The sequence below is a fragment of the Capra hircus genome, chromosome 18 (genome assembly GCF_001704415.2).
Source record: "Capra hircus breed San Clemente chromosome 18, ASM170441v1, whole genome shotgun sequence".
In the NCBI taxonomy this organism is placed as follows: Eukaryota; Metazoa; Chordata; class Mammalia; order Artiodactyla; family Bovidae; genus Capra; species Capra hircus.
Window position 1 is genome coordinate 65103358 of NC_030825.1, and position 18082 is coordinate 65121439.

The 18082-nt window shown below is 49.2% G+C and overlaps 2 protein-coding genes and 1 pseudogene across 2 annotated transcripts; all 3 read left to right on the top strand.

Moving 5' to 3' along the window:
• LOC102169898 (zinc finger and SCAN domain-containing protein 5B-like) lies at positions 1167–4460 on the top strand. The gene is made up of 4 exons (XM_005692993.3): positions 1167–1550; positions 1831–2070; positions 3162–3312; positions 3814–4460. Exons 1-4 carry the CDS (start codon positions 1167–1169, stop codon positions 4458–4460), a joined length of 1422 nt encoding a protein of 473 aa, XP_005693050.2.
• LOC102190814 lies at positions 10860–11481 on the top strand (annotated as a pseudogene).
• LOC108638124 (zinc finger and SCAN domain-containing protein 5B-like) lies at positions 13491–16462 on the top strand. The gene is made up of 4 exons (XM_018063460.1): positions 13491–13868; positions 14158–14364; positions 15287–15440; positions 15816–16462. Exons 1-4 carry the CDS (start codon positions 13491–13493, stop codon positions 16460–16462), a joined length of 1386 nt encoding a protein of 461 aa, XP_017918949.1.

Below are 18082 nucleotides of genomic sequence, written 5' to 3' on the forward strand. Positions count from 1 at the left end.
TTGATTACAACCATCGGATTACCATTATTGGACTGCCTCACTGTTTCCAAGCGGAGAGAAAAAATTCATTAGATCAGGAAAATCAATCTGTTTCCCCAAGAAATGCCATTCATGAAGTCTAAAATAAATATATAAGAGAACGTTTACTACCAAACCAATATGGTGGCCTCTCTAATGGTTCTTCCTGTTGGAGTCTCCACAGGAAATGGAATCTACCCAGATTATCCAAGGTGGTTCTTTCCGTGCCCTTTATCCAATCACTGGGATGATGAGGTTATGGCCAGAAACCCCTGGAGTTTCACCCAACTCTCTATAAATAGGGACATTTCAGCTCCAGACACACTTTGAGAGCCAGTCCCCGACCTGAGGAGGCTGAAGGCAAGAAACCTCGCAGGGGTAAGTGATGAGTGGGCACATACAAGGAGAAGGCTTAGAAGTCAGTACACACGGGTGGGTTTCAGAAAGGTCTGGCATTCTCCTCATCTTGCATTAGTTGGGAGACTTGTGACAGGAGATCTTCCTCAAACCCCACATGAACGACGGTTAATCAAGCTCTTCTGTGAGGGGAGGAGGATGTTTCCACACATGGTGCTGTGAGGTGGCTCGTTTTCCTCAATTGTTTCTGAGCGGTGACCCTATCGCCATTTAGGAACTACATATATATTTATTATTACTTTAAAATTTTTTTAATTCCTTCATTTTGTCTGGGCTGGGTCTTCTTTGCTGTGAGGGCTTTCTCTGGTCGTAGCTAGTGGGGACTACTCTCTAGCTGAGGGCTATGGGCTTCTCATTGCAGCAGCTTCTCCCATGGCAGAGCTGGGAGTCTAGAGCTTGGGTTCAGTAATGTCCCTCTGCATTGGCAGGCAGATTCTTAGCCACTGGACCACCAAGGAAGCCTTATGGTCATTTCTGACCAGACAGTTTTATGAAATATTGAATGAGTCGGGCAAAGGTGTCCAATACTGGGATGTAGGGGGAGACAGAAGGGTGGAACAAAATTAAACCCATTTGTTTCTTTTTTTTTTTTTTTTTTTCCTCCCTAGACTGCTAAACAGTGACTTTAGTGCTGAGGAAAAGCAGAGGAAATCCATTTCCATAGGCGTCAACTGGGCACCCACTTCTAGAAGCATTTGCTCAGAGTCCTACTGGAAATGTCCTCCATCCATATGGCTGAGGACCAGACATTTTTTCAAGGTTGTGGACACATCTCAGACAGCCCTGGGGCAGAGTCACCAGCGTCCGTGCCACCCCAAGACACACTCATGGAAAACTCAGAATGTGACCAGGAAACCTGGCACGTCCGGTTCAGAACCTTTAGCAGCTCGGAGGAATCTGACCCCATTGAGGACCTGAGGAGACTCCGTGAACTCTGCCATCTGTGGCTGAGGCCGGACCTTCACACCAAGGAGCAGATGATGGACAGGCTGGTGCTGGAGCAGTTCATGGTCTGCATGCCCCTGGAGTGCCAGGTCCTGCTCAAAGAAAGCGGGGTGCAGAGTTGCAAGGACCTGGAGGACGTGCTGAGAAACAAGCAGAAACCCAAGAAATGGGTGAGTAGGACCTCAGTGATGGGTGTGGGGCGAGCAGACAGCTGCAAGCTGCAGGGATCACAAGATAGGACCTGAGGGCTTGGCTCTGTGTCAGTGACTCCCAAGCAGGTGAGGGAAGTTCACACGTGGGCAATTTGGGACATATTTTTGGCTGTCTCAACTCGAAGGACGTAGGTCGTTTACACCAAATGTGAGCGTCTCTTGTCAATGCCATTGGAAGCCTGAAAGCTACATTCCAGGTCTTATAGAGACTGATCTTGATTGATTTCTCCCCTCACAGACCATAGTCTGCATACAAGGGCAGAAACATCTTGTGCGGGATCCCGATACTGAGGTGGCTGAAGCCAAGGCCGGCGACATGGATGATGAGAGAGACCCGTGTGGGGAGCCCCAACCCCCCGTGAAGGTCATACCTCCAGAGGATGGCCAGGAGGGAAGCCAAGAGCTGCAGAATCTGCCAGGAGCCGCGGACCTGTCTAGGGAGCCGGCGAGAGAGTGGAAGCGGGTAGAAGAGAGTCAGGTGGGTGTGGCTGCTGGAGTAATGGGGAGATTTGGCAAAGGATAGGAATGGACCCATTGCTTCCAGGAATTCCCATGCACGCATTCAGTTCCTAGGCATTTTTCCTAGTCAGTGTGAGAATGAAGATAATCCATCTTTGTCCCTCTGCCACGAAAGCTTCTAGTCTTAGGAGTGGGGAGAAGGTCCTGTCCTCCTGACAGGCTGCGAGGTTCAGTTTGCTACAGGTGAGTGCACTGACAGCTGATTTGCCCACGGCCCCTTCCCCCAGGGGCACGTTATATTTCAGAATGTAGTCATTCCTTGCAACTGAAGGAGTGACTCCAAATTGGACTCATTGTGCCCCCCAGTAGACACTGGGCTTCCCTGGTGGCTCAGATGGTGAAGAATCTGCCAACAATGCAGGAGACCTGGGTTTGATCCCTGGGTCAGGAAGATCCCCTGGAGAAGGGAATGGCTACCCACTGTAGTGTTCTTGCCTGGAGAATCCCGTGAACAGAGGAACCTGGCGGCTATAGTCCACGGGGTTGCAAAGAGTCAGACACAGCTGAGCGACTAACACTTTCACTTTCAGACATTGAAGAATGAATGGAAGACAGTTGATTCGTTCAAATAAGGTTGGGTATGGACAGGGATGCTATTGACTTGCATGGAGTAGACACTAAGAGTACTAGTCATCTTCTTCCTATGTGCCGGGTAACCACCATCACAAAGATGAATCCAGGCAAAGTCTCCAACAATGATGGAGTCAAGAGAGCTGGACCTAGAGTTCTTTCCCTCCAGCGTCAAGGGCAGGCAGAAGTGGGCATGATTTGGAGAGACCTTTGCATAGAGAAGTCAGAGTGCCAACTGGGATGTCCTGATTTGATTGCAAGATGCAGTCTGTGTAGATCCAGGACAGTCTTGAGTATCAGCGGATGATTATCAATCAGGGTGATGGGGTGGACCAGAAGAAGTCAGGGCATATCCCCTAAAATGACATTAAGAAAGGTGGAGTCTTAGATCAAGATACGAGGCAGATGGGAAAACAGGAACCAGTCTTCCACGGACTAAGGTAGATGGGTTATTGACTCTGCTTGTTTGTCCCTTGTCAGGACCAGAGAGTTCTCCCGCCAGAGACTGTTCCTGAATCAGGTGAGCCGGAGGGTCAGACACCCAGGGAGAACTTGGAGAAGGACCTGCTGGAAGACAGGGGAGAGACAAAAACCCTTCAATCTCAAGAACCTGAACTTCTGAAGGGTCCTGGTGAGTATTCAAAACCGTGGAATTCAGCAGTTTAGCGGCTCCTGCCCATGGTGGCAAGGGACCGGGCAGCCCGCATCGCCATCCGTGGATGGGTGGGGTGGAGATCATTGTCCAGTGCCAAGCTTCTCCATCATCAACGTCCCAGAGTCGCACAGTCCGAGCTCTTAGCTTGGTTGCGTGATGGGAACTTCTCAGCCAACATCAGGGTTCCAGTGAGGCGGGCAGCACAGGACATGCTCCTTGTTGAATGCGGCGCTGAATCTCTTTCAGTGGATTCTGGGAGTGTTGGGAGACAGGAAAATCCTGAAGAAGGAATTGACATTTAAAATGTGGCTCCCAGTGGGGAACACATGTATAGCTGTGGCAGATTTCATGTTGATGTATGGTGAAACCAATACAATATTGTAAAGTCATTAATCTTCAATTAAAAAAATAAATTTATATTTTAAAAAGTAATAATGATAAAATGTGGCTCCTGAACCCTTTCCTCCTATGTTCCAGAGGGAGACGTTTCCACTACGAAGGGATCCAGACGAGGTCCTCTGAAGAATCGCAGACACGTCCTAAGGAAACGGGACAGCAGCCCCACTTGCCAAGATGAGCGTCCAGAAGCAGCCACGTGTTTGGACCAAGGAGAGCTCTCAGGACAGCATGGGTCCCATTCCGTTGCTTCATCTGGCACCGTGGGACCCACCAGTGTTCCTGAGGGAGCAGAAACCCCGGGACGGGCACCCTGTGAATGCAGGGTGTGCAAAAAGAGCTTTCCTTATCAATCTCAGCTTACCCTGCACCAGAGGACACACACAGGAGAGAGGCCCTTTCAGTGCAACATCTGTGCCAAAGGGTTCATACAGCTTTCAGATCTGCGGGTTCACGAGCGGATCCACACTGGCGAGAAGCCCTACAGCTGTGATCTCTGCCTCAAGAAGTTCACCCACGACTCCACGCTGCGTGCTCACAAGAGGACCCACACCCAGGAGAAGCCTTTCCACTGTGAGCAGTGTGACAGAGCCTTCAGCCACCGAGGGAACCTCAACGTTCACCGACGCACCCACTCTGGGGTCAAGCCCTACGTGTGCCCCGAGTGTCACAGTGCCTTCCGTCAGCTGGGCACTTTCAAACGCCACCAGAAAATCCATTCCAAATGATTCACCCAGGACCCCACCATCAGGTCCAAGTGCCTTCTGCTCCTAGAAGGAAATTCGGGATTATTTGTCACTCAGGTGATACCATGAAAGGGTGACATGTGAAGAACTCACGATCGTACTCGAACCCGATGGGCTTCCATTCACATGAACTAGGCGAAGCTTTGAGTGATGACTTATCTTTCCCTTCAGATTCTGTTTTCTACTTTAGTGTAGCCTGTGTTTTGGGGATCAGTTTTGGCTTTGTGGTGTTCTTTCAGTGAATGCAGGTCTCATTAGTTTTCAGTACTTCTTGTGAGACTGAGGTCACTGCTGATTGTCCCCCCATTAGGGAAGATTTAATTGTAAAATAGGGTGCTCCTAGCAGAGTGGCCAGATGGAAAAGAGGATCACCAGTGAAATTTAAATTTCAAATAAACAAAGACACTTCTGTCAAAGAAGTGTCCTCTGTATTTCCCCTTGCAAGATTTTTTTGTATGGAGTAGATGATAGTTGCGGTTTGGTACATGCCCATTATTATGTGGAGATACCTTCCCACTGTAAGTCTTCCCCAGTGGCTCAGGGGTCAAGAACCTGCCTGCAGCACAGAAGACCCAGGTTCGATCCCTTGATCAGGAAGATGCCCTGGAGAAGGGAATGGCAATCCACTCCGGTATTCTTGCCTGGAGAGTCCCACGGACAGAGGAGCCTGGCGGGCTATGGTCTGCTGGGCTGCAAAGAGTCGGACACGCCTGAAGCGCCTGAGCACCCACTCGAGCATTTAAAGTGACTGCATTCTCTTGGGATTATGGACTGTTAGGTGATGTACGATTAATGCCCATTTGAACACGGAGAGTATAGCGTGTCTCGGCTTGAAAAGATTCTTCAAGGTAGCACTCTTTCATCCCACCTGGCTCTCCTCCAGTAGAAATGAAGACAAGTCATTTGGAGCAGAATGGAGATAATAAAGTTTTTTTTTTTTTTTTTTCAAGGAACCAGTGTTTTCTTCTATTAATTAGCCTGGGAATTTGTTGGGGGCAGCAATCTCAAGCATGATATTTTAATAGAAATTGGCGTCTGGCTGCTCGCCACTCAAAAGCCAATACAGAGGCCAGGTTGGGGGAAAGGAGAGCCAGCGTTATTCTGGATGCCAGCAACTGTTGAAAGTGAAAGGGAAGTCGCTAAGTCATGTCCAACTCTTGCGACCCCGTGGACTGTAGCCCACCAGGCTCCTCCGTCCATGGCATTTTCCAGGCAAGAGTACTGGAGTGGGGTGCCATTTCCTTCTCCAACAACTGTGGAGGGCGGGTCAGACGTCTGTCCAATGGCTGACTGCCCCCACCTCCCACCCTGGACACTTAGTGAGCAACAGCTTTTACAGATGGAGGGAGGGGGCTACAGGCAGAAACAGCACAGTCAGCTCTGACAATCATCTTGAAACTGGTCATCACTGGTCTCATCAGTGTCACCTTGATTGTTGTAAATACAGTTAACCTTCAGTTCCGGGTCCGTTTGTTTTCATTTCTCGGGTCAATTCTCAGAATTGTGGCAGCTTCTCATGGTTTCCCAGGAGGCTCAGTGGTGAAGAATCTGCCTGCCAATGCAGGAGACGTGGGTTTGCTCCCTGGGTCGGGAGATCCCCTGGAGAAGGGAATGGCAAGCCACTGCAGTATTCTTGCCTGGAGAATCCCATGGACGGAGGACCCTGGTGGCCTACAGTCCATGGGGTCACAAAGAGCCACTTCACTTTCTTTCACTTTGCAACTCCATGGACCACAGCACGCCAGGCTTCCCTGTCCTTCACTGTCTCCCGGGAGTTTGCTCAAACTCATGTCCATTGAGTCGGTGATGCCATCCACCCATCTCATCCTCTGTTGCCTCCTTCTGTTTAAAAGGATGTTAACTTACAGGCCCAAGTAGGAGGCAACTAATTCAAAGAAGCAATATAGAATATAAAGACTGGGTCTCTTCAGAAACAGGGGTATTAGAACCGTTATCGAAGAATAAACACAAGAAATTAATATGATGACATATGAATAAGACTTCAAAACACAGACACAGTTAAGTATTAGTTAAGAAAAATGAATAATAGGGCTTCCCCGGGGGCTCGGTGGTAAAGATTGTGCCTGCCAATGAAAGGACACGAGTTCAATCCCTGACCCGAGAAGATCCCAGTGCTCAGAGCAGCTAAGGCCACGCGACACAACCACTCAGCCTGTGAGCCGCCACTACTGAAGCCCAGAGCCCCGAGAGCCCGGGCTCCGCACAAGAGGGGCCACTGCAGTGAGAAGTCTATGCCCCGACTGGAGAGGAGCCTGCCTTCCATTTCACGCAAGGATGGGCTCAATAAAGGACAGAAATGGTATGGACCCAACAGAACCAGAAGATATTAAGAAGAGGGGGCAAGAACACACAGAACTATACAAAAAAGATCTTCATGACCCAGATAATCCTGAAGGTGTGATCACTCACCTAGAGCCAGACATCCTGGAATGTCACGTCAAGTGGACCTTAGGGAGAATCACTATGAACAAAGCTAGTGGAGGTGATGGTATTCGAATTGAGCTATTTCAAATCCTCAGAGATGATGCTGTGAAAGTCTAGCACTCAATATGTCAGCAAATTTGGAAAACTCAGCAGTGGCCACAGGACTGGAAAAGGTCAGTTTTCATTCCAATCCCAAAGAAAGGCAATGCCAAAGAATATTCAAACCACCGCACAATTGCACTCATCTCACACGCTAGCAAAGTAATGCTCAAAATTCTCCAAGCCAGTCTTCAACAGTACATGAACCATGAACTTCCAGATGTTCAAGCTGGATTTAGAAAAGACAGAGGAACCAGAGATCAAATTGCCAACATCAATTAGATCATTGGAAAAGCAAGAGAGTTCCAGAGAAACATCTGCTTTATTGATTATACCAAAGCCTTTGACTGTGTGGATCACAATAAACTGTGGAAAAGTCTTAGACAGAAATATCAGACTTCTTGAACTGCCTCCTGAGAAGTCTGTATGCCGGTCAGGAAGCAACAGTTAGAACTGAACTTGGAACATCGGACTGATTCCAAATCGGAAAAGGAGTACATCAAGGCTGTATATTGTCACCCTGCTTATTTAACTTAAATGCAGAGGACATCATGAGACAAGCTGGGCTGGATAAAACACAAGCTGGAATCAAGATTTCCAGGAGTAATATCAATACCCTCAGATACGCTGATGACACCACCCTTATGGCATGAAAGCAAAGAAGAACCAAAGAGTCTCTTGATGAAAGTGAAAGTGGAGAGTGAAAAACTTGGCTTAAAACTCAACATTCAGAAAACTAAGATCATGGCATCCGGTGCCATCACTTCACGGAAAATAGATGGGGAAACAGTGGAAACAGTGAGAGAATTTTCAGGGAGGGGGTGCTCCAAAATCACTGCAGATGGTGACTGCAGCCATGAAATTAAAAGATTCTTGTTCCTTGGAAGAAAAGTTATGACCAACCTAGACAGCATATTAAAAAACAGAGACATTAGTTTGCCAACCAAGGTCCATCTAGTCAAAGCTGCGGTTTTTCCAGTAGTCATGTATGGATGTGAGTTGGACTTAAAAAAAGCTGAGTGGCAAAAAACTGATGCTTTTGAACCTTGGTGTTGGAGAACTCTTGAGTGTCCTTCGGACTGCAAGTAGATCCAACCAGTCCATCCTAAAGGAAATCAGTCCTGAATATTCATTGGAAGGATGCTGAAGTTGAAACTCCAATACTTTGGCCACCTGATGCAAAAACTGACTCATTTGAAAAGACCCTGATGCTGAGAAAGATTGAAGGCAGGAGGGAAAGGACAGAGGATGAGATGGTTGGATGCCATCACTGACTCAATGGACATGAGTTTGAGTAAACGCCTGGAGTAAGTGATGGACAGAGTGGCCTGACGTGCTGCGGTTCATGGGGTCTCAAAGAGTCGGACATGACTGAGCGACTCAACTGAACTGAACTGAACCCACAGATGCAAGAAGTAGATGAATGGATTGCCAAGGGTAAGGGGGAAGATGGGCAGAGAATGGGGAGGGACTTTTCATGGTTCACATTTTGTTCTTGGGGTGATGAAAAAAGTTAGAAGTAGACAAATTTGACAGTTGCACAAAACTGTGAACGAACGTGGTGGAACAAGATTGTACACTTTATAAAAGAGGCAAAATTGCACGTTGCGTGTTTCATGACCATAACAAGTATCTGATCAGGAACTTTATTCTCTTTGGATCCTTTTGTGCATCCCTTCCTTCGAGCTAATAAATACCCTGGTGACAGCAAGGAAATGTTTTGGGTGGAAAATCTTTGCTGAACATTTCCAACGTCACTATATTACATGGAATTCAGCGTTTAAAGTCTTCCTCATATTTTTTTTCCCCAGAAGAATCATGACTGAGAGCCTTGCCTGGTGGCTTGTCTTGACCGAATAATATAAAACCTGGCATTGCTGTTAATATCCATTTGAGGAGTCTCACACATTGTAAATTTCTTGAAAGTACAGCAAAGAACAACATAGTCCCAGACTACAGAAATCAAAATCTAGGGAGCCATTCAGACATTTGAACCTTTTCTTCCTGGAAAGGTGGATGTCAGAAGAATGATGGATGGACTAATGTCCATTCAATATGAGATGTTGCACCCGTGAGGGAATGGTAAGGGGTTTGGGATGAGGATTGTAGAGGAGATGGAAGGGTGGAATAAAATGAAACTAATCCTGTTCGTTTATCCTTTGCCCCCATTCTTCTGAGCCGTGAATACGCTGCTGACGAAAGGTAGAGGAAATCCCTTTACATACGGGTGAATTTGTCATGGGCGTCTAGAAGCACGTGCTCAACATTTTGGCAGTAAATTCCTCAGTCACTATGGCTAAAGAATGTACGTTTTTTGTCGGGTCCTGGAATAGTCCCAGACAGCCCCTACTCAGAACCACCAGTGTCTGCGCCACACCAAAGCATACTTACTGAAAAGCCAGACTGCAACCCCAAAAGTGGCACATTCCCTGCAGAAAACAGGATTCTGACCTCGTCCGAAATCTCTACATGCGGAATTTATAAAGGGTTGTCTAGTCGCTCACTTGTGTCCAACTCTGCCATTCCATGGACTGTAGCCCACCAGGGTCTTCTGGCCATTGAATTTTCCAGGGAAGAAAACTGGAGTGGCGTGGCCATTTCCTTCTGCAAGAGATCGTCCCAACCCAGGGAGTGAACCCACACCTCCTGCCTTGGCAGGTAGATTCTTACCACTGAGCCACCAGGGACGCTTAGGCGACCCAAACTGATTAAAACTGTCAGATACCTATGCTGTGACTCCTTCCAACTCTGCAGTCAAATGAGGAAAGTACTTGCTGGACCCAGAAAATCAATCTTCCTGCCAAAACGTGCATGGGCTTCCCCGGTGGTACAGAATCTGCCTGCCATGCGGGAGACCTGGGTTCCCTCCCTGGGTTGGGAAGATCCCTTGGAGAAGGGAACGGTACCCACTCCAGTCTTCTGGCCTGGAGAATTCCATGGAATGTATCTCCACGGGGTCACAAAGGGTCGGACTTGACTGAAAGACTCCCACTTTACCTCTTTCCCAGCTGAGCCTCAAGGCAAGCCCAAGACCACTGGAGTGGGTAGCCTGTGCCTTCTCCAGCGGATCTTCCTGACCCAGGAATGACACCAGCGTCTCCTGCACTGCGGGTGGACTCTTTACCAACTGAGCTATCCGAGAAGTCTCCCACAAAACCACCATGGAGGCCTCTTTGATAAATTGTGTTTTTTTCCTGGTTCAGTGTTCATGTGAAACTGGATCCATGGATAAATTGGATTATCTAGAATGAGGTCATATGAATGGGTTGACCCACCCTTACACAATCACTGTGCTGATGGGGTAACAAGCAGGGACCCTTGCCATTTCCCCTGGCTCTCTATAAATAGAGACGTTTCAGTCCCCAGCACACTCTGATAGCCAGTCACCTACTTGAGGAAGCTGATGGCAAGAGGGCTCAAAGGAGGTAAGTGATGAGTGAGAACGTCTAAGAAGAAGGTTTGGGAATCAGTACAGAAGGAGGTGGGGGGTTTCAGAAGGCTGGGTTGTCTACTCACCTTGCATCAGCTCAAAGACCTTGTGAAAGCAGTGGGTCTCCCTTCAACTCCATATTAACCATGGCTGAGCCAGAGCTCTCTGTGAGGGGGGAGAGTGTTGCCACCCTCCATGGTGTGGAGTGGTGCAATTATTCCACAAGGCTTTCTGAACCTCGGCCCCCTGGGCTAAGCAGAGATGTTCGTCTGCATTCATTTGTGTCAACCCGCACAGAGAGAACCTCCCGGATCTACAGCAGAGAACGATATTGTCCCAGTTTCCATTTGAGAAAACGGACCCACCACTTTTGTCCATTTAGAAATCCGAATCCGAAGATGGGCAGCATGGACGCCTATGAGCAGGTCCAAAAGGGACCCCTGAAGCTGAAAGGAGTCCCAGAGCTTGGCGTGACCAAGCGGAAGAAGGAAAAGGACAGAGACAAGGCAAAACTCCTGCAAATGATGGGAAAAATCCAGAAGAACCAGGAGGAGGAGCTGAGGCGCCACCTTGACAAGCGGACCCCAGCCCAGGTGGCCTTTGAGAAGGTGTAGGAGACGCGACAGATGGAGAGGGTCCTGAAGAAAGCATCCACAACCCACAAGCAGAGAGTGGAGGACTTCAACAGACACCTGGACACGCTCTCGGAGCACTATGACATCCCCAAAGTCAGCTGGACCAAGCAGCCGCCCCACCCAGGAGACGGAGTATTGTCCAGGGGAAGCAGGAAGCAGGGTTGGGCTCATCTCTGGAGCCTTTGGAAACATTCTTTTACACACATCCTCTGGAGCCTTCTGCTGAGCCCGTGCTGATCAAAGTAATGGGCCCTTACTCTGGAACTGCAATAAAGAGAGATGGCTCTTTAACTCTAAATTTAAAAAATACAAAAGCAACATCCTTGTCCAATGGTTCATGCAGCCTCCTGCCCTGTGTGTTCACCAGGAGACCCATGAGGACGAGAAGCCCTAGGCTGTGATCTCTGCCCCAAGAAGTTCATCCACGACTCCACACTGCTTGCTCACCAGAGGACCCACACCCAAGAGAAGCCTTTCTGCTCTGAGCACTGTGACAAGGCTTTCAACCACAGTGGGACCCTCCGTGTTCACACTCTGGCTCGAGCCCTGCGTGTGCCCGAGTGTCACCGGCCTTCCGCTCCCTGGGATCTGTCATTCCCCACAGGAAACCCATTCCGAACGATTAGCCCAGGACACTGCCCTCGGGTCCAAGTCCTTTCTCCTCCAAGAAGGAATTTCACAATGATTTGTCAATTCTGTCACACAAAGGGTGGATGACGTGAAGAGTTTGGAGGATGTTGGGTCCAGAGGGGTTCCATTCAGTGAATGAGTGGGATATTTGAATGATGGCTTATGGTTCCCTTCGGATGTTGTTTTCCACTTTAGTGTAGCCTGTTTCAGTAAGTTTTTTGCTTTGTTTTGTTCTTCTTCTCATGAAAGCACGTCTCATTAGTTACCCAAACTTCATCACGAAACTGAGCCTACTGTTGACCGCCTTCCTGCTAGGCGGACTTCACTGTAAAACTGCACGCTCCTGGCACAGAGGCCAGGCTCTCCAGTGGAATTTCAATTTCAAATAAACACATTTCTGTCAAAGAGTGCTCTGCGTATTTTCTAAGACTTCTCTACATGGAATAGGTGATAGCCCTGGTTTTCCTACATGGCTGTTATTATGCTGAGATAGATTCACTCACTCCATACTTGTTCGGGTATTTCTTCCCGAGGTGTTTAGGGAAAGGAAGGCTTCCGAAAGTGATACGTGTCATTCTTTTTCCTATTGGTGGACAACTTCTAGTCTTCAAAAAGGCTACTTAGAAGTCGGTTCTTCTCACACCTTGGCTCATCTGCTGATTTTAGAAAACCCTTTGAAGACTTATCTCACAAGAACAGAGAGGAGTCAAACCTCCTGGCAGTGAGACAAAAAGTTCATGAGATCACTAAAACCAATCCGTACACGCCAAAACCATCCCCAAAGTCCAAAATAAATAAAACCCCAAAGGAAACCGAGGCATTTCCCTAGCGGCCCGGCGGTGAGACTCGGCGCTTCTGCTGCGGGTGCGTGGTTTCCTTCCGCGGTCTGGGAACTGAGGTCCAACGCGCCTCCCTGCTTGGCCAAAAACAAAACCAGGCAAAAATACACAGCATGGATCACTCAACCACTATGGCGGCCTCTTTAGTACATCGTGGTTTCTCCTGAGCGAGTTTCCAGGGCAAGCGAGTCCCTGGTCACCAAGGAAAGTGGGATTGTCTCTGAGGGTTTGCCCCGCCCTTAAGCAACCCACGCGCTGATTGGGCAACAGGCCGAGAAGGCGTCGCCTCCAGCTCTCTAGAGAGACATTTCTCCGCCTGCCGAGTTTGAGTCAAGTGCCCAGCTGAGGAGGACCAAGGCGAGAAGGCTTCAAGGAGGTAATTGATGGGCAATGTCTAAAGAGAACGCTAGAAAGTCAGGGCACGTGGAAGTGGGTTTCACTAAGTCCTGGCTTTCTGTTCACCTTGCATTGGCTCAGAGACCGTGGGAAATGCAGCGACCGCCCTCGGGCCACACATAAACCGTGGTTCATTGGTGGAACTCTTCTGTGAATGAGGTTGTTTCCGCACTCCACCGGTCCTGTGGTGTGGTTCATTTTTTCAACAAGGGCGTTTAAGCACTGCCCTGGGGACATTTTTGATTACACAGTTTCTTGTACTATAAGATGCATGTCGGAAGAATAGAATGGATTCTTGTCCCCGGTATGAAATACTGAAGGGGGAATAATGCCCAGTATTGGGCTGAGGGATGGTAGGCTGGATGAAAATAAAACTAATTGGCTGCATTCTTTTTAATTTCCTTTTTTGCCGCCATATTTCTGAATACTGAATCTATTACTGAGGAAAAGCAAGAGGAAGTTCCTGGCTATCGGGCCCGTTGGGCACCCACTTCTAGAAGCATTTGCCCAGAGTCCTACTGAAAACTCTACAGTCAGTATGGCTGAGAACCAGACAGCGGGTCGTGGCCGCCTCGCGGACAGCCCCGGAGCAGGGTCGCCAGCCTCTGCGCCACGCCAAGACACCGGAAGGGAAAAGCCCGCCTCCGCCCTTGAAGAGTTGCGCATCCGCTTCAGAAGGTTTAGCAGCTCGGAAGAATCCGACCCGATCAAGGCTCTGAGGAGGCTCCGTGAACTCTGCGGTCTGTGGCTGAGGCCGGATCTTCACACCAAGGAGCAGATGGTGGACAGGCTGGTGCTGGAGCAGTTCGTGATGTGCATGCCGCCGGAGATCCAGGTCTTAGTCAGAAGTAGTGGCGCCGAGACTTGTAAGGATCTGGAGGAGGTGCTGAGAAATAAGCAGAAACTGAAGAAGTGGGTGAGTAGGACCCTAGGGACCCTGTGAGAGAGGGAAGGGTGGGAAGATGGGCTGCGAGCTGGGCGATGAAGCAGAAGGACCAGAGGGCTTGGCTCTAAATCAGCGCTTCCCACAGGGGTGGGCGCTTGCCTGTGGCCTCAGGGGAGGTGTTTCTGTCGGTCCTCACTGTGAGGGTGTTGCTCTTTCGAATGTCATTGCCAGGAGGTGGGCTCCTAGGCTGGGATACGCAGGGAATGCCTTTTTGGATCCTGTGAAGGGAGACTGAACCTATTTGAATTTTTCCTCACAGACTGTAGTCCGTGTCCAAGGCGAGGATTTTTTGATGCCAGTCTCGGATGTTGAGATGTTAGGATTTGAGGTCAGTGAGGGGCACGATGAGGGAGACGGAGCCAGGGAGCCCCAGTCTGCAGTCAGTGTCGTCCCTCCAGACGAGGGCCAGCAGGAAAGCCAAGACGGGCAGCATCTGCCAGGAGCCAAGGACCTGTGGAGGGGGCAGGTGAGTGTCATGTCCTGACCTGCAGTCTGGGAGCAGGTAGAAGAGGGTCGGGTGGGCGTGGCTGAAAGTAATCGGGAGAACTTGGCAAAGGACAGAAATGGACCCACTGCGTGCCGGAATTCCCATGCTTGCATTCCATGCCCAGCCGCTTTCCAGCCAGTGTGAGAATGAAGGCTCACCCATCTTTCCTAGTGCCTCACCATGGAAGCTTGTGGCCATAAGCATGAGGACAGAGGAGTCCTGTTTCCACGGGATGGTGCTGGGTCAGTTCGTCAGGGGTAAATGCACTCACAGCTGTTTTACCCATGATGGATTTCGTCAGAGGCACTGACTATTGGGGAATATTGTAAATTGAATTGAATATTGAATTGAGTAAAAAATTCCCAGTTGGAGTCATTCCCGCCCCGCCCCAGAAGATTTTGGAGTATGTCTGGAGAGAGTGGATTTTTTTGCAGTGTGAATCGGGGGAGGAGATGCTACTGATTTCTCATGAATAGAGACCAGCTATACTGCTTATCATCTTCTTGTGCCCCAGGCCACCCTCCATGAGGAGGACAAATCCAGGCAAGGTATCAACAAGTGGTGAAGTCAGGAGCCCTGAGCCAGAGTTCTCTGCTTGCAGAGTCAGGGGCAGGGAGGATTTGAGATGAGGTGGAGACATATGTGCAAGACAGTTGGCCGTGCCAGCTGTGAAATCTGGACTTGATTGCCAGAGGTGGTCAGTATAGATCAAGGACAGTCATGGGAATCAGGAGAGGACTGCCAGTCAGGGTGATGGGAAGCAGTCAGGGCATATCCCCCAAAGTGATATTCAGAAAGCTGGAGTCTTAGATCAGGGTACTAGGGGGGTGGGGAAAGAGGAGACAGAGCTTGCCATGGGCTAAGGCAGTGGGATTGACTCTGTTTGGTTGCCCCTTGTCAGGGCCAGAAAGCTCTCCCGCCAGAGACCATTCCTGAAACAGGTGAACTGGAGGGTCAGATGCCCTCCCAGGAGAACTTGGAGAAGGACCTGCTGGAAGACACAGGAGTGACAAGAACCCTTCCGTGTCAAGAGCCTGGACTTCTGCAGGATGGTGGTGAGTATTAAACACTTGGAGACCGCAGGAGGTAATGACTGCCTCCACTGATGTCCAGGAAGGGGTACCCAGCATTTCCATCCCTTGGTGTTGGGGCCGGGTAGGAGTTGGTTCTCCAGTGCCAACCTTCTCCATCGTCAATGTTCCAGAGTGTTTCATCAGCGAGACTCAGGTAGTTTGGTTGATGGGAAGACTGTGGCGAAGATTAGGGATGGTTCCAATGAGGCTGGCACCATGGATAATGCTCCTTGATAAATATGGTGCTGAATCTCTTCTTTCAGCAGATTCTGGGAGGGCAGAGAGAGAGGGGAGAGTCCCCAGGAAGGAACTGATACTTCAGATGTGGCTCCTGAACCCTTTCCTCTTGTGTTCCAGAGGGAGACGTTTCCACTACGAGTGGATCCAGACGAGGTCCTCTGAAGAATCGCAGACACGTCCTAAGGAAACGGGACAGCAGCCCCACTTGCCAAGATGAGCGTCCAGAAGCAGCCACGTGTTTGGACCAAGGAGAGCTCTCAGGACAGCATGGGCCCCATTCCGTTGGTTCATCTGGCACCGTGGGACCCACCAGTCTCCCTGAGGGAGCAGAAACCCCGGGTCGGGCACCCTGTGAATGCAGGGTGTGCAAAAAGAGCTTTCCTTATCAATCTCAGCTTACCCTGCACCAGAGGACACACACAGGAGAGAGGCCCTTTCAGTGCGACATCTGTGCCAAACGGTTCATGCAGCCTTCGGACCTGCGGGTTCACGAGCGGATCCACACTGGCGAGAAGCCCTACAGCTGTGATCTCTGTCTCAAGAAGTTCTCCCACCACTCCACGCTGCGCGCTCACAAGAAGACCCACACCCAGGAGAAGCCTTTCCGCTGTGAGCAGTGTGACAGAGCCTTCAGCCGCCGAGGGAACCTCAACGTTCACCAACGCACCCACTCTGGGGTCAAGCCCTACGTGTGCCCCGAGTGTCACTGTGCCTTCCGTCAGCTGGGCGCTTTGAAACGCCACCAGAAAATCCATTCCAAATGACTGGCTCAGGACCCTGCCCTCAGGTCCAAGTGCCTTCTGCTCCTAGAAGGAAATTCGGGATTATTTGTCACTCAGGTGATACCATGAAAGGGTGACATGTGAAGAACTCACGATCATACTGGAACCCGATGGGCTTCCATTCACATGGACTAGGCGAATCTTTGAGTGATGACTTATCTTTCCCTTCAGATTCTGTTTTCTACTTTAGTGTAGCCTGTGTTTTGGGGATCAGTTTTGACTTTGTGGTGTTCTTTCAGTGAATGCAGGTCTCACTAGTTTTCAGTACGTCTTGTGAGACTGAGGTCACTGCTGATTGTCCCCCCATTAGGGAAGATTTAATTGTAAAATAGGGTGCTCCTAGCAGAGTGGCCAGATGGAAATGAGGATCACCAGTGAAATTTAAATTTCAAATAAAGACATTTCTGTTAAATAAGTGTCCTGTGTATTTCCTCTTCCAATATTTTTTTTGTATGGAGTAGATGATAGCTGCTGTTTGGTACATGGCCATTATTATGTGGAGATACCTTCCCTCTGTAAGGCTTCCCAGTGCCTCGGGGTAAAGAATCCACCTGCAGCACAGAAGACCCAGGTTCGATCCCTTCATCAGGAAGATGCCCTGGAGAAGGGAGTGGCAACCCACTCCAGTATTCTTGCCTGGAGAGTCCCACGGACAGAGGAGCCTGGCGGGCTACAGTCCATGGGGTCACAAAGAGTCAGACACAGCTGACACAGCTGAGCACCCACGTCTTCCCTCTGTGCTTGTTTTGATGTTTCTTCCCTAGTCATATAGAAAAAGGAAGGCTTCCAAAACTGATAGGTGTCATTGTTTCGCCCTTCGGCAGTACCGCCTCTGACTTTCTACATGCCTACTCCAGCGTAGGTTCTTTCATCCTGTAGCTCTTAAGCTGATCTTAGAAAATTCTTTGGAGCTGTATTTACATGAGAAAAAATAGCTATGCAACCCGACAACTATCATATCTCGATTCTCTTTCTCCTGTAAACTCTTCAGGCAAATGAAAATAAACATTCACTAAACCAGGAATACCAACCCATTTCTGCCCCCTGCCAAAATGCAATCCATAAACGGCTAACGTACAATAAATGAGGTCCCCCGCTTCACATTAAACCAATATGGGGGCCTGTTTAATAAGTCATGGGGTAGTTTCCATGGAAAATGAATCCCCCTGGCTTGCTTAAAACAATTCATTCTACAATATTCAGCCAATCATTCCACTTTTGGGGTAACAGGGAGGGACCCCTGAAATTCCCCCCAGCACCATATAAATAGAGACGTTTCATCTCCTGGTACAGTTTGAGAGCCAGTCCCTGGCTTGGGAGCACTTAGGGCAAGAGGGCGCAATGGAGAAAATGTCAGCTGGGGACATGTGAAGAGACTGCTTAGAGGTCAGGACAGATGGACGTGTGTTTCAGAAGGGTTTGGTTTTCTACGCTATGCTCATTAGTTGGAGACCTTGTTGAAACAACTAATCTCCCTAGATCCCCATATTAACTGTGGTTGATTGTTGAACTGTTCCATGACATGAGAAGAACTTGTCACCCCGTTGAACCTCAGAACCCAGAAACACCAATTGTAAAACATACATGTGCCCCAATGTTCAA

Excerpts from the sequence above, each read along its gene's own strand:
- LOC108638124 (XM_018063460.1), top strand. The coding sequence starts at position 13,491 with ATGGCTGAGAACCAGACAGCGGGTCGTGGCCGCCTCGCGGACAGCCCC. Across the intron at positions 13,869-14,157 it reads AGCAGAAACTGAAGAAGTGG|ACTGTAGTCCGTGTCCAAGG; the intron begins GTGAGTAGGACC and ends TTTTCCTCACAG. Across the intron at positions 14,365-15,286 it reads AGGACCTGTGGAGGGGGCAG|GGCCAGAAAGCTCTCCCGCC; the intron begins GTGAGTGTCATG and ends GCCCCTTGTCAG.
- LOC102169898 (XM_005692993.3), top strand. The coding sequence starts at position 1,167 with ATGGCTGAGGACCAGACATTTTTTCAAGGTTGTGGACACATCTCAGAC. Across the intron at positions 2,071-3,161 it reads AGCGGGTAGAAGAGAGTCAG|GACCAGAGAGTTCTCCCGCC; the intron begins GTGGGTGTGGCT and ends GTCCCTTGTCAG. Across the intron at positions 3,313-3,813 it reads TGAACTTCTGAAGGGTCCTG|AGGGAGACGTTTCCACTACG; the intron begins GTGAGTATTCAA and ends CCTATGTTCCAG.